Source organism: Talaromyces proteolyticus, assembly GCF_021365285.1.
Source record: "Talaromyces proteolyticus strain PMI_201 chromosome Unknown BGW36scaffold_5, whole genome shotgun sequence".
Taxonomy (NCBI): domain Eukaryota; kingdom Fungi; phylum Ascomycota; class Eurotiomycetes; order Eurotiales; family Trichocomaceae; genus Talaromyces; species Talaromyces proteolyticus.
Window position 1 is genome coordinate 1,977,421 of NW_025764281.1, and position 13,085 is coordinate 1,990,505.

At 47.7% G+C, this 13,085-nt stretch overlaps 4 protein-coding genes across 4 annotated transcripts; 1 reads left to right on the plus strand and 3 right to left on the minus strand.

The window, feature by feature from the left end:
• Positions 1-147: 147 nt before the first annotated feature.
• Positions 148-1,322, plus strand: BGW36DRAFT_340345 (uncharacterized protein; the record flags this gene model as incomplete). Its single annotated transcript, XM_046213070.1, has 3 exons — positions 148-307; positions 367-1,067; positions 1,137-1,322. 3 exons carry the CDS (start codon positions 148-150, stop codon positions 1,320-1,322), a joined length of 1,047 nt encoding a protein of 348 aa, XP_046073459.1.
• Positions 1,323-1,372: 50 nt separating this feature from the next.
• BGW36DRAFT_377074 (fungal-specific transcription factor domain-containing protein) lies at positions 1,373-4,253 on the minus strand. The gene is made up of 6 exons (XM_046215961.1): positions 3,847-4,253; positions 3,533-3,767; positions 3,254-3,442; positions 2,650-3,196; positions 1,998-2,600; positions 1,373-1,948 (listed from the first exon to the last, which is right to left on the minus strand). The coding sequence occupies exons 1-6, from the start codon at positions 4,091-4,093 to the stop codon at positions 1,685-1,687; spliced, it is 2,085 nt and encodes a 694-aa protein (XP_046073460.1). The 5' UTR covers positions 4,094-4,253; the 3' UTR covers positions 1,373-1,684.
• Positions 4,254-7,742: 3,489 nt separating this feature from the next.
• On the minus strand, positions 7,743-9,584 carry BGW36DRAFT_153430 (cation diffusion facilitator 1). Its single transcript, XM_046209532.1, has 2 exons — positions 8,296-9,584; positions 7,743-8,233 (listed from the first exon to the last, which is right to left on the minus strand). The coding sequence occupies exons 1-2, from the start codon at positions 9,374-9,376 to the stop codon at positions 7,992-7,994; spliced, it is 1,323 nt and encodes a 440-aa protein (XP_046073461.1). The 5' UTR covers positions 9,377-9,584; the 3' UTR covers positions 7,743-7,991.
• A 466-nt stretch (positions 9,585-10,050) lies between these two features.
• On the minus strand, positions 10,051-12,424 carry BGW36DRAFT_377080 (putative acylamino-acid-releasing enzyme). The gene has a single exon (XM_046215962.1). The coding sequence runs from the start codon at positions 12,125-12,127 to the stop codon at positions 10,133-10,135; it is 1,995 nt and encodes a 664-aa protein (XP_046073462.1). The 5' UTR covers positions 12,128-12,424; the 3' UTR covers positions 10,051-10,132.
• Positions 12,425-13,085: the final 661 nt, after the last annotated feature.

Consider the following 13,085-nt stretch of genomic DNA (forward strand, 5'->3'; position numbering starts at 1 on the left):
ACTATCAACAACTCGACCATCGAGATCATTACAATCAAAGCCTAAAACAAATATTGTCCTCAATCTGCCATGTAATCCCAGTTTTCCCTTACCTCTATTATTGTTTGTCCGGATTTTGACCTCGTATCGACCTTTGCAAGTTACAATATGCCTATCAATGAAACATCTCGTCTCCTACGTCGATCCTCCGAGGAGGGGAGACCACCAGTAGGGAATGGTCACACTAGTATCAAAACTGGTCCAAATTTCAAGGCCATCTTCCGAATCTTACGGCCAGGCTTCACAAAAAAATACAACTTTTGGCTATGTAAAGTACCTTCTCGGTTTCCAGATATGACAATTATGCTAATAACTTATTCTAAACAGTCTCAGTTTTTGGCTTCTTCATGGCCCTTTTCTGTTTTGCACGACTTAAGTATCTATCCACAACCGTTTTAGAAGCCGAGCTTACGCCGGGCGATTGGTACTGGTTCCGCGATGGCACATTGCACATTGGATTCATGCTGCACCTTGCCACCATGTTACCAGCCGGACTCTTGATGATCTTGCAATTTGTTCCTCGTATTCGGTACAGGTTCATGCTATTTCATCGTCTCAACGGCTATGTCGTGATCATCCTGGCATTGATTGGCAACGTAACGGCCATGATCATTGCCCGCCACGCCTTTGGTGGTGATATGGGATCTCAAACATGCACCGGCTTTTTAGCCCTTGCCTCAACAGTCGCCATGATGTTAGCATGGTGGAATATTCGGTGCTTGCAGATTGATTTGCACCGCGCATGGATGCTGCGCGCTATGTTCTGGATGGGATCTATTGTTAGCACACGAGTCATCATGCCACTCATGTCCATCATCCAGACGGCACTAGGCGGTTATTTTGTTGCCTGGCCATGTGATGAGATTCGATTCATCCTGGCCGATCGCGAAGACTTGATGATGTCCCAGTTCCCGCAATGTCTCATGCCCAATGGCACGACTAGCGGCTGGGTTGCGGTGGAGGGTGATTTGGACTTTTCGAATCCAGTCGGATTGGGCGCAATTTTCAACAGTAATTTTGGAGCGGCGGTAAATCTACCTTATATCTTCCTTTTCATATTTTGTTACTACCTTTGACTGACTGGATTGTGATATCAGTTATGGCTCGCGTTGATTCTACACATGATTGGTGTGGAGATTTACTTGGCCATGACACCAATAGAGAGCGAGAGACTTCGCAAGGTAAGCTACGAACGACAACTAGCTGCTGGTTATGAAAACCCGGGTAATTGTGGTACAACTGTGTCAAAATGGGGAGATGTTGGTCCTAGGGAACCCGCTTGATCAGGACCACCTAGACTAGACCGAAGAACAGATTATCTGGCCACTACTTTTTTTTCTTTTCCTTTCTTCTTTTTCAGTTGCTGTTATAGCATAAAAGATCCTTTTGTTTTGACTCATTTTTCGTATTATAATCTTCTATTTTATGTCTCGGTTCTATGGTATAGAACACAATCATCGAATCTACTCCATCACAATACTACATTTAGACTAAAAGCCAAATTTCCAATCCAGCCTCGCCGCGTCTTTGGCGTGCATCAGCTCTACCACCAACCCAACGAGAAAATGGAATTGATAGCATAACCACCGAAGAAAAATACAGTAAAAATCATACGGTGAACACCCCACGGAAATATTATCAAATGTCATTGCCGTAACACCCCCGCAGAGGTCGGTCTCCATGATGAAGAGATCTTATGCAGCTGCTCTCCAATACCGGTGATCGTCTCATCCCAGGATCCTGAATCATCGTCTAATTCATTCATGGTTTCATGCAGTATTTCTAAAGTACCATGTAGACGTCGTTGATTCTTGCCCGGGTTGCTGCTATCAAGTAGTTGACTCAGGATTTGTGCGGCCAATGTTAGAGACCAGAGAATGAACGAATTGGCCTGTTTCATGATATTCATCTAGAATTGGTTGTTAGTAAAGGATAATTTGGGATGTAGAAGATCGTACATTATACGTATCCTTCGAGTGCATTTGGTGCAATACAGAAGCCATTTGCACTGCAGCACCTTCGCACCGCCGATCTGTCTCTTCTTTCAACGAGTCCGGCACCGCGTCGCTAATGGACTGTTCAGCAGCAATCTTATGAAGATAAATACTGACAGCATAAAAGTTCAGGTATACAATCAAAATTGATGCATCGCATGGCACGATAGCATTGCTTCGTCGCGGTTGTTGTTGTTGTTGCTGTTGGGTTAGTTGTAACTGTTGCTGTTGCTGTGCCTGGAGCTGCTGAAAAAGAAAATGAGAAACGACTTGAAGCTTCTTGTCAATGGCGAAATGCTGCACCCAAAATGGGTATTTGCCGCCTTCTTCTACTTCTAAGGGGCTGGATGTTGCAGATGAATTTCTTCTATGTTGTTGTTTTTGGACGATCCTTCCATGGCGGTTGCATATCGCTCCTAATCCACATACAATTGCTAGCCCAGCGAAAGTGGAAACTGGGGGAAGCGGATTATCCGTATCGCAACATATTGCCTCGTTCAGACGGATCACTTTTTCGACAGTATGAAATTCTGGAGATGGGGCGGTAGAAGGGAGAGAAGTAAAGATCTCGGACAAGTCAATTAGGGTTTTGGTAAAGTCGGGAAAAGAAACTCACATCATCGATGCCAAAGCTGATAGATGAATTGGTGCGATTACAAGCCCACGCATCCAATATGTATGCTACCCAAAACGTTCGTCTTCTCTCCTCGATCTCGGCCAAGCTAGTAGCTTTCTGGAGGGGAAGTTGGAATGCCGGGCCGGCAGTTGAATTATATGTTGACGCCTCCATGTCCATTTCATGCAATCCCATCAGCTTCGTCAGTCGCAATGCACGCCCAAGGCTCATCCATCCTCTCGCAAAGTCCTGTCGTTTGAATTCGTGGTAGGTAATCAGTAGCATCGCCTGCAGGGCATGGATGCTCAAAAAGCGAACACCCGGATACTCCCGCTCAGCATCTTCCAAGCATCGTCTTGCGTGGTGATGGCATGCAGAAACAAGATCATCATTATCCTTGCTAATTGCAGCACCCACCATGGCAATTGCATAAATTAGACAGTTGACCTCAGGAGTTTGACTGGTGCCATCCTCGAAGGCTGCAATGGAGCGATTACGATCAATCATTGGCATCAATGGGTGTACATAGTCAAAGTACTGCCGATGTCTACAGGAAAATATGTGAGTTTTGGATTTTTGGCTGAGGAAGGAATTATGAACATACGGCTCAACCAGAGTTTCCGGTGCTATGGACAAATCCCACTCTGGATGGATCGGACAAGACATCAAGTTGGCCAATGAATGCTTTGGCGAACCATATTGAATATTTTCTGGACTGGACATGGCCATATCTGGAGAAGGGAGTGAATCGGGATGAAAGACATGATCTGGGTCACGGTCATTTTCGACTTGACTTTATTTCGTTTATTAGTCCTCTTATCAATTTCAATTGTCTTTTCTTGTATAGAATGAAAGAGGAAGAAGACAAAGGGGTTGCACATACAATTCGTCAAGTGTCTGCTTCATCATCTCACAGCTGACATCTATGCCACCGAAAGACGATGGATCGAGACTAAGGTTCATGCCCGGTATATCGCTGTAGCTTACCTCTGGGTATTGGGTCATGGCTTGGCCAGTCTCCAGCCAGTTCAAGGAAGGATAACTGCTAGGATCTATAAAGGGACTGGGATAGGCCATTATGCTACTCTGTCCGAAAGCCAGCCGTGCTTCAGCCTGGGCTAATGACAGCAAAATGGGCAACGTTCGTCAAAAAACAGTCGGTACAATCTAGGCATGTATAAGGAGACCAGTCCATACCGATTCGTGAATCCAGCTTCATCAAGGCCTGCGGCACATCAATTGAATTACTCTTGGTGGACGGTGTGTAATGACATTTGTGTCTCAGGCGGAGACATCGGCCACATTGTGGATAGCTGCGGTCGCAGCGCACCTTGCGTTCTCTGCAGACATCGCAGGCTGTTCGTCGAGACTGGCTGGTGCGGCCATCCTCGTCGTCGTTATTCACGGCAAAAGTTGCGTTACGGCCAGGGTTTGTTGATTTCATCGTCAATGCTCCTGCGAGTGCCAATGACAATATCAATTGATCAATATGTATAAAAAATGTTGGAGTAGAAATTTATAATCTATGGGTGATCCTCTTCCAACCACCTGTCTAGGGGTGTGAGAAAGCTCACCACAGTACATTGAAGAAAATATATGCGGCTGTCGATGAATGTCATTCTTCGCCTCCGCGCCATGCACACTGCATAACGGCGTCATGCACGACCCCAGTCCGGGCTAGTCTCGTCAAGCACCGGTTTTCTTGGCTATACTGTGTCAGCCATCAGCCATCTTGCACTCAACTAGCTCCCAACATGCATGGGAACATGGGATGTACGTATCTCGAGCTAAGCAGACCATATGGAAACGAAAGCATTGTTGGCCGCTGCACCGCCCATTATTGCGTGTTATCACATCAGCATGCCCTGAGAGCGCCAAGCCCGGCAGAAAATCATTCTGCCGCCCCACTGTGACGCGGATCTTACGCCGAGGCCGTGCCATGCGCGTTTCCATTGGCCACAACGGCTGCGGAGATACTACCTCTGCAAGGGCGGAAGCTAAGGCGGTGAACAACATTGCTAAGGGCTGACACATGCAACAGACGAAAACACGTAGTAATAATTAATATTGTCACCCTTATATGACACCTATGGATACGATGCAGCTGCAGCTTTGGCAGACGTCAGCAGCTATCGGCGAATCTCGCAAAAAAAATGCATCCCCCGATATTATGAGACTAGTTTTCAAGGCTAGGGCTTTCGCTAAAACGTGCATACCCACGCCCCTCCGTTAGGGTAGATTCAGAGTAACATAAGCATAAGTTGCTGACACATAGGGCGAGATGGAAACACAGTCGTCAAATCACCGCGTTGTCTCAGAGGTGCAGCTTGACCACCACCCCGCCGCTATATCTTACTGCCTAAACTGCGCTTCAACCCGCAATTCTGGCGGGCGCCGACATATTCCATGCATCCTCCTCCTTCGGTGTCTCATGCCGTTGTCTAGGGCCAACTCTCTTCGTTGATAGACCCGCACCATTGGCGAGACCATACCGGTCCGGCCGGGATTGACACCTGATGGTTGCTGATCGCCTATTTTTAAAGTCGACGATTATTGAGCGTTGTTTACGCGGGCGTTACCACTAACACTTTAACAAGACCACCTCAAATTAGGGCCGCAGCCATTAGAAACACGCTATAAAAAAGGCGCCTACTCGACATATGTATGGCCTAGGCCAGTAGATCTCGACTGTAGGATTGGGGAGCAGCACCAGCCACATGGGACAAGACCGTCGATCGATGCCGAGTGAGTAATTTGATCCTTTTATGTCCATGCGCACGCCGCAATTGGCTGCGGCCAGAAGATAGGCGTAATGGGTGCAGGAGGCCACTGCTCATTCCGTATAAACATGCAACTAAAATGGTGCTTACCAAATAACACCCGTTCGCCTTCCTAATCAGTGTCTGTCGTCGCGACTTGCCCTTGGCGATCGCGTAGAACGACAGGCTCGTTTATTCGGTGGCACAACCAGTTGCAGCAAAGATCTTCCCTCGCTCAGAGACCAGTAGAAATCTATTTTCTCATTAGCGCTGTTTACATAACCATTACATACGTAAGTGACCCTCCAGATACAGATCGTACAAGGGTCTCTCTCGATACCCTGATTTTAGTAGGCTAACCCCACCAACACTTTTCATGCAATCAGTTTATCACAGACCTCAGGACGAATTGATTAAAATTGGTCATTTAACCCGGATTAATGGAACTATCTGGAAGCATGCTACCCCAGTAGTTTTAAGTTGTGGTGGTGCCACGCCCACTGGATACACCTAACTAGGGCAGTGCTTCTTTAAAGACATTGATAAGCATATGAAGGCCATCCAATTATGGTTAGAACCTACGCTATAATAGGCTTCTCGGCAAATCCTACGGAAACACGAAATTAAGCATCATGAGCAGAGCTAATTAGACGCTCAGCAGCATTTTCAAGGTGTATCCCCGTGGCGGGGACCAGAACAAAACGAAAAGTAAGCATTAGAGCCGTCTGAATCAGCAACGAGTGGACTAGTAACATATATCCTTCTTGGAGTCTGCTTTTAATTACTTATATGCCTTTTACGTACTGCACTGCGTCATCTTCATGTCCACAGGCAGCAACAACTCGAAAAATGATCAATATTACCTGCACTTCATAAGTATCTACTCCCAAAATAGAATCAAATTCTTCATGGCCGGTCTCACTGGGAGGAGCCATCGGTCAAGCTAGTCACCCAGCTGGGGACACCCTAGATGCCAGAATTTCGTCAGGGCCACGCCGGATTACTCTGTCTACCCAATTTTTCAGACTCGCATATTGCGCGGGTAAGATTCCTGTGCCTCCGTAAGCACGATACATATCCCAAGGAGCAATCAAATAACCACAATCATGTCATCCCAATTTGCGCACAGGCTATGCAGCCACCAGCATCCTCCATATTGCGTTATCGTAAAGTTTGTTGATAAGCGGGTGAGAACATGAGAACCACCCAGATCGTCGCATGTCTGTATGTAAGACCAACGCCTTGGACGAGTTTAGCGGTAGAGGATTAAAGCCAGCTTATAGCGTCCATCGGTTAAAAGTAACATATCTAAATACATGGAAGGTAAAACAGAGGACTCTAATTTTTAACTCTTTCTCCCTTTGATATTGATCTGTCGAACCAATTCCCATGCCGCAAGGATTGAATACTGAGTTCTTCGCTTTCCATCACTTCTGCGTAACCGAGGCTGATTTGATGACAATGTGGCTTCTTAAGACCACTTAGCTGGATCTTACCGACCAGGTTTTGGCCGAATTCGTCATTGGCTTTCCCAAAGGGAGACGTGAAGCTGAAGACTAGCTTGATCTCTTGAGTTGCCCTCAATAGTGGTGCATCTGGGCTAACAAGCTGGACTATAGAGCTTTCGATGATTTTTCACTGCAGTCCATGATGATTCAGATGATGATGTATCTTCTAACCGGGCATCGCAGATCTCGCCGTTGTATATGTCGCTCTATACAACTGCACTTGGAGGTGAGAGCCATGATTCATCTAATTTGATATATAGACTACCCTCTCCAGTTTCAAAGTCAAACTTCAAGCTGTGACATAGTAGCTAGGTGGTCTCCAAAGCGAAACCGTCTACCTCCAGCCTAGTCGAGACTACCGGCATACCACCCTGGTTCTATTTTGGATGGTGCCACTTGGAAAGTTTAAATGGTATTGAGAACATCCAACAGAGAGCACTGTCTGTTTCAGCCAGGTCATCAGCATACTAGTTGGATAAAGCTTCCGCATAGGTTGTTTCTAGGCGACGTTAGAAAAAAGGCTAGCAGGCTATCAGGTCCTTTTCTTCTCTTCTATCGCGAGATTATTGTTATTTGAGAGCACTGTATTTCAATGCCTCGGTTCCTTAGTAGACTACGTATTGTAAGTTTGTATCGTGTAGCATATATCTACAGCGAGAACTCTTTGTAAACACCAAAGACTGGCTACCGCTGCCCTGCTCTTTGCTAAATGACGCCTATGTCCGGCATTTTCCTGCAACAAATTCATGTTAATACTTGTTTTGATCGATTGATTATAATTCTTTTTGACATGTAAAATTATTTTTGGGACTCGACGATGTATGATACCGCCCGAGACTTAACCAGGATTCCCGAGTTAGCTGACTCTTCGGTACATTTCGAAAAGCATCGGGATGATTCGGGTTGTTGAAGATTCGTGCCACAAATTAGTTACAGATTATTATAACTAGGCATCCATTTGGTTTAGCTCTCTTTTACGACGGTAGCTAATCGGCCAAATCAAAATAATTCAAACCCCTCAAGAGTTAACGCCTTTACCACAGCTCTATATACATTTGGTCCGCCGGAAGTACCTTTACAGCTCCTTCTTCAAGAAGTGCTCTGGCTTGTGGGTAGTTTCATAGTCGACATGCACATACGCACGTTCGATGTCTGGTAGTGATTCGAGTTTGATTTGCAGCTCTTCGGCAACGTCATGTGTGGCCATGAGAGAAGCAGACGGGTCCATAACTACGTCGACTTCAACCAGCAACCGCGGCCCGGATGTATAAGCACGGACTGTGTCGATAGCATTGATCATAGGGGAGTGCGTCATAGCTGTTATGCGTCAGTCTAGCTCAAACAAAAAGGAAACAGGAGGCAAGATATGATGGACTTACAGATATACGTGATGAGCTGCTGCATTTGTGTATCCGCAGTGACTCCAATGAGGAGCTGGAATTCCGAATAGGCCGTGCGCAGCCACAGGAATGATACCAGAACTGACAAAATCACAGCTCCCATGGGGTCAATCCACCATCGCAGCTTGCTACCGCCAACCGACGTAAGGATACCGAATCCGTTGATGAAGAGATCATTACGATGATCCTCCCACAAAATCCGAACCTGAGAAAATTGATTGCGCAGCGCCCAGCAGTACAGGAAGAGCGAGAACTTGGTGGCAAAGGCAACTGCGACCGCAATAACGGATGGAAGATGGAATTTACTGGTCTCTTCATCGCTTCCCTGGCTCAATTCCCTCACAGCAAAGGCGATGATGATGAATGAGACAGCAGTCATGAGAAAGCAAAAGCAAATATTACCCGCTGTCTCAATCCGGGCCTTACCGGCAGGGAACTTGCGCGGATCGACACGAGATACAGCCTTATTGGATAGCAGAAGAGTCAAGTTCGACATGGGATCGAATATGGCGTCGGCCATAGTGGTGAACAGGGACAACGACCCGGATGAGACAGCACCGTACACCTGGATGACCGAAAGGACGATATTTGCCATGAAGCTCCCCCAGACGGCAATTTTATACTTCATCTGATTTTGCTTGTTGAGTTCTTTAGCTACACGCACATGTTCCTCGACTGGCGTCAGAAATCGTTCAATATTCTCATTCTGCGTTTCGTAGAATTCTTGCAGTTTGCCTGAACTAGTCAACCTAATCCGATTCGCGATAAACGACGGTGTGATTTTGTCTCGTTTTCGAGAGGTGTTGGCTTTGATCTGTTTGATTTCCTCGGCGGTTTTGATCTTTGAAGCAAGCTGGAGCGGGTCGTTGATCGGAGTATACCGAGGAGGGAGGCTACCTTCTTCGTCAAGCGGAGTGATCACCCTCCCTGGCAAACTCGGGTCACGACCTTCTATCACAGTCAAAACGGGGGTAGATCGAGAGGGAGATCCTCGGGCGGACTGGGATTGGAAGGGATGGGGGTGGAGAGAAATGGCATGGCGGAGATGAGGGTCGTCCATATCTTTTTCAGCGAATATGTCACCGGTAGTGTTGCTGTCGAATACGGTATATCGATATGCAACGTAGTATGCAAGTATTTATGATGTAGAAACTCTCCCCACAGAGTGTCTGATTGACCCACGAATAAATCACCGTGTAGGGGGAAAGATTGCAGGCATAAAAGCATCCAAAGCAGTCGGCGGTGAAGTGACGAAATTAAGCAAAGCCCCGGTGAGAGTTGACTCAGCGAAGACCTCCACCAAGGCCCAGCCAATCAGCTGCGGCGACGGCTCGTAGCTTCCTTGGCCCATCTTCTGCCTCAGAAATCAGGCACACCTCACTCTTGTATACTAATTAACCTCAGATATCCTTGGATAGATGTGATCATAGGGCTGCCTAAGGCATTTGGTCACGTGTGAAGCAAACCCTGAGTCCGCCTTCATGTCAAATTTGTCCCCTCCCTGTTTTCCTCCATAGTTACTCGGTCAACTATTCAAATCACACGGTTGAAGCATCTACATGTGTTCTATCCCATATCAAACCCGTATTTCCAACAACGTTCGGCAATTTATTCCTTATCCTTTGTGCCAAGCAGCGTTTCTCTGGGTACAAATCAAGAATGACATCTTGCGAGCGATTGTCACTATTCAATACATCAGACCCATGGACAATACAAAGAGCTCCAGCATTCCTAGTATTGATATGAGGATGGCTCCTTTACCCAATCTACGGAAATGCTCTACGATGTATATAAAAACAAAATAGCACTTATTATTTTACTGCAATTCATTACCAATATACTTATCACACCACCGGCCGATTCTTAGTGCCATATCGACCCAATACTTCTGCTCCTCAAAAAAGTGACCTTGGTTGGGATAAATAACCAGTTCGAATGGCAGTTCGTACCTCTGTAGCGCACGTCGTAGACCCCATGCCTGTGTTACAGGACAGCGGGCATCGGCTTCGCCGTGTAAGATCAGCATAGGGGGCACAATAGAAGCGCCCTCTGCATCGGCCCGCCGTGCAGTACCTTTGAAAGCCCACAGAGCGCTCGCGGCTCGGTTGCGTATGTCATCGTGGTCCATATTCCAGATCACACCGTCACGAGAGAGTTCGGGTTCGAATGCGCAGCCGAGGTCGCAGGTCAAGGCCATCGTATCGATATCACAGATGCTGGCGCCTGGCACGGCGGCTTGGAAACGCCAACCACCGCCATGCGATCCGTTACGGACACTGCACAGGTTGGTCAAGAACCCACCTTGGCTCCATCCACCTACAAGGAGCCTGCCCTTATCCGCATAACCCATATCGATCGCGCACTGCGTGAGCGCGATCACATCAGCGTAGTCGTAAACGCCAAGGCCACCGATGGAGTAGGATGCGAAGCGTTTTCCACGCCCACTGCTTCCGCGGTAGTTCGGTAGCAAGATCCCATAGCCGAGCGACAGCAGATACGGGGAGAGCATGTAGTAGTAGGTATTAAAGGCATTGGTGAGGCGGGTGTTGGGTCCACCGTGGATGAGCACAGCAGTCGGCAGCGGGCGGCGAGGACCGCCCGTAGAAGCGAAGGAAGACGGTGTTAAATAGAGAGCGTCCAGTTCAACCTCTCCATCCGTTGAGAGGCATGTCAAGAAGCTGCACGTCCCGAATTGGCGGTCAGCGAAGTCTCGTCCGTGGTTCGACATTCGTGTCATCTCGCCATCGAGCGATACAGTCGTAAAGACCTCGGTAGGGTGGTTTATATCTGATGTTGCGACGGCGAGAACGAGCTCGTTGCCAGGACCAATTGCGGCGTCGAAAGCTTCGAGCTCCTCCTTCCTACGGTACACCACCTTGCCGTCAGGGAGACATACGTGGGACTCAAGCCGGCATTGCACCTTAACGAAAACGTTGCCTTTCTCGTCCTTAATAAGGCCGAGGGAATCGTTCTCTACTCCGAACCCTACCCAGTCATAGTGGTGGAATGCTGAGGAAGAGCTGGTACGGTAGACGCCATAGCCAGCGAACATCTTATCGGCGGGAACACCTCCGCAAAAGTATAGATACCCGTCAGCAGCCCATGTGAGGTCAACAATCATTTTGGGGAAGTGGCACAGGTCTTCCACGGCGCCGAGGTCGGCGTCAATGGTAGAGAGGGTCGTCCCACTAAGATGTGACTCTTCGATGTCGGGGGTAAGACAGCTCGCGAAGCCAATGCAGGTACCGTCTGGGCTCCACGAGAGGGCTGTGACATGCCTGTCGAGCTCTAGGCTTCGGATCTGCTTAGTTCGCAAGTCGACAACCCTCAGGCGTGCATACCGCCAAATCTCGCCCCAGGCCCGCACATCGTGGGCGACATCTCCGTCCTCTTCATCGGCTGAGAGAAACGCAACGCGAGTGCCGTCTGGCGAGAAGGCAAACGCAGTGATGAGGCTTGTATTCTGCGCTGGCGTGATCGGGTATACATCGCCACCCTGGTTCAATGGAAGCAGATACACAGCCCACTTTGCGCCAGCGCCAGCGCGATCGGACACAAACGCGACAGCTTTTCCGTCAGGGCTCCATGTAGGGGAGTGGTCACGGTAAAGGCCAGGTGTGAGCTGTCGCGAAGAGTCTGTACGACCAGTCGAGGCCAGCCAGAGGGTGGAAACAGCTTGCGTTCCTTTACGGTGGCCCCAGGTGAGTTCAGTCGAGTAAAGGACGCTTTGGCGGTCTGGGGAGAGTCGGATGGTCTTTGGTATTTCAAGGTCGCAAAGGGATTGGATGAGGTGTTTATCTTGCCTAGCCATGATGGCAATGGAACTACCTATGAAACCTGTACAACATCAATTGATGTATGACGGTTCAAATGTTGTGGGAGGTGGTAAATAAATTAACACTAAGAAGCCACCTGGTGCAACAGGCAGCCGCATCACACACAACATTGAACGCATCTAACCGCCGAGCTCTGACTCGCTATCGAAACGAAACCATTATCCACGGCAAACAATAGCGTCCAAACTTTTCCCGCTCGGCTAAAAAAAGGCTTCGACCTTAGTCGCTCTCGTATAAGCTGGCATGATACATATTCAGTTCGACAAATAGGCTCTAACTTTTCTAGAATGTTTAATGGAGATCATCCATATGTATGCCATTACACAAACAATAATGTCAAACTTTCCCCCTCGGCGAGAATGGAAGTATGCATTTTGATATACTTTTAGCCAAAACTATGAGAATTGAGACGATAGTTGAAAGAGGGCGGAGGATTTGCTGATAGAGATATGATGAAGGTTGGATCCTGAAGTGTCGACAGTGTCTAGGAGAAAGGGCTATATGGTGCTTATAGCAGTTGGGTAAACAGTCAAACGCGTAAAGCCTACCTAGAAAAGGAATCTGAGAGGACATTTATGCAGGTGATCAAGGTCTATTTATTGCCTTGCAGTAGGCAGTCGAATGGTTCAAGGGTTATAATGCCAATACTGTTGAGATAATATACATACTGCTGCCTCAATTATCTCGCGGTCAGGCTCAACATAGGGATCTGGCCAGGCATGCCCCCAGCATATTAGTGTTATAATGGCGGACTTACATCAGAGAGAACATCTGTATTACGGTTTTTGGCAGTTTATTCAAATTCGCTAGTGCGGCGATCTGCTACCCAAATCCTCTTTAAGTGCCGGTAGGTAAACATGGTGCCCATTAAAGCGGCTTCGCGATTCAGATCGTCTCGAACATGTCTGGTACGGAGCTTAGATAGTCGGCGTA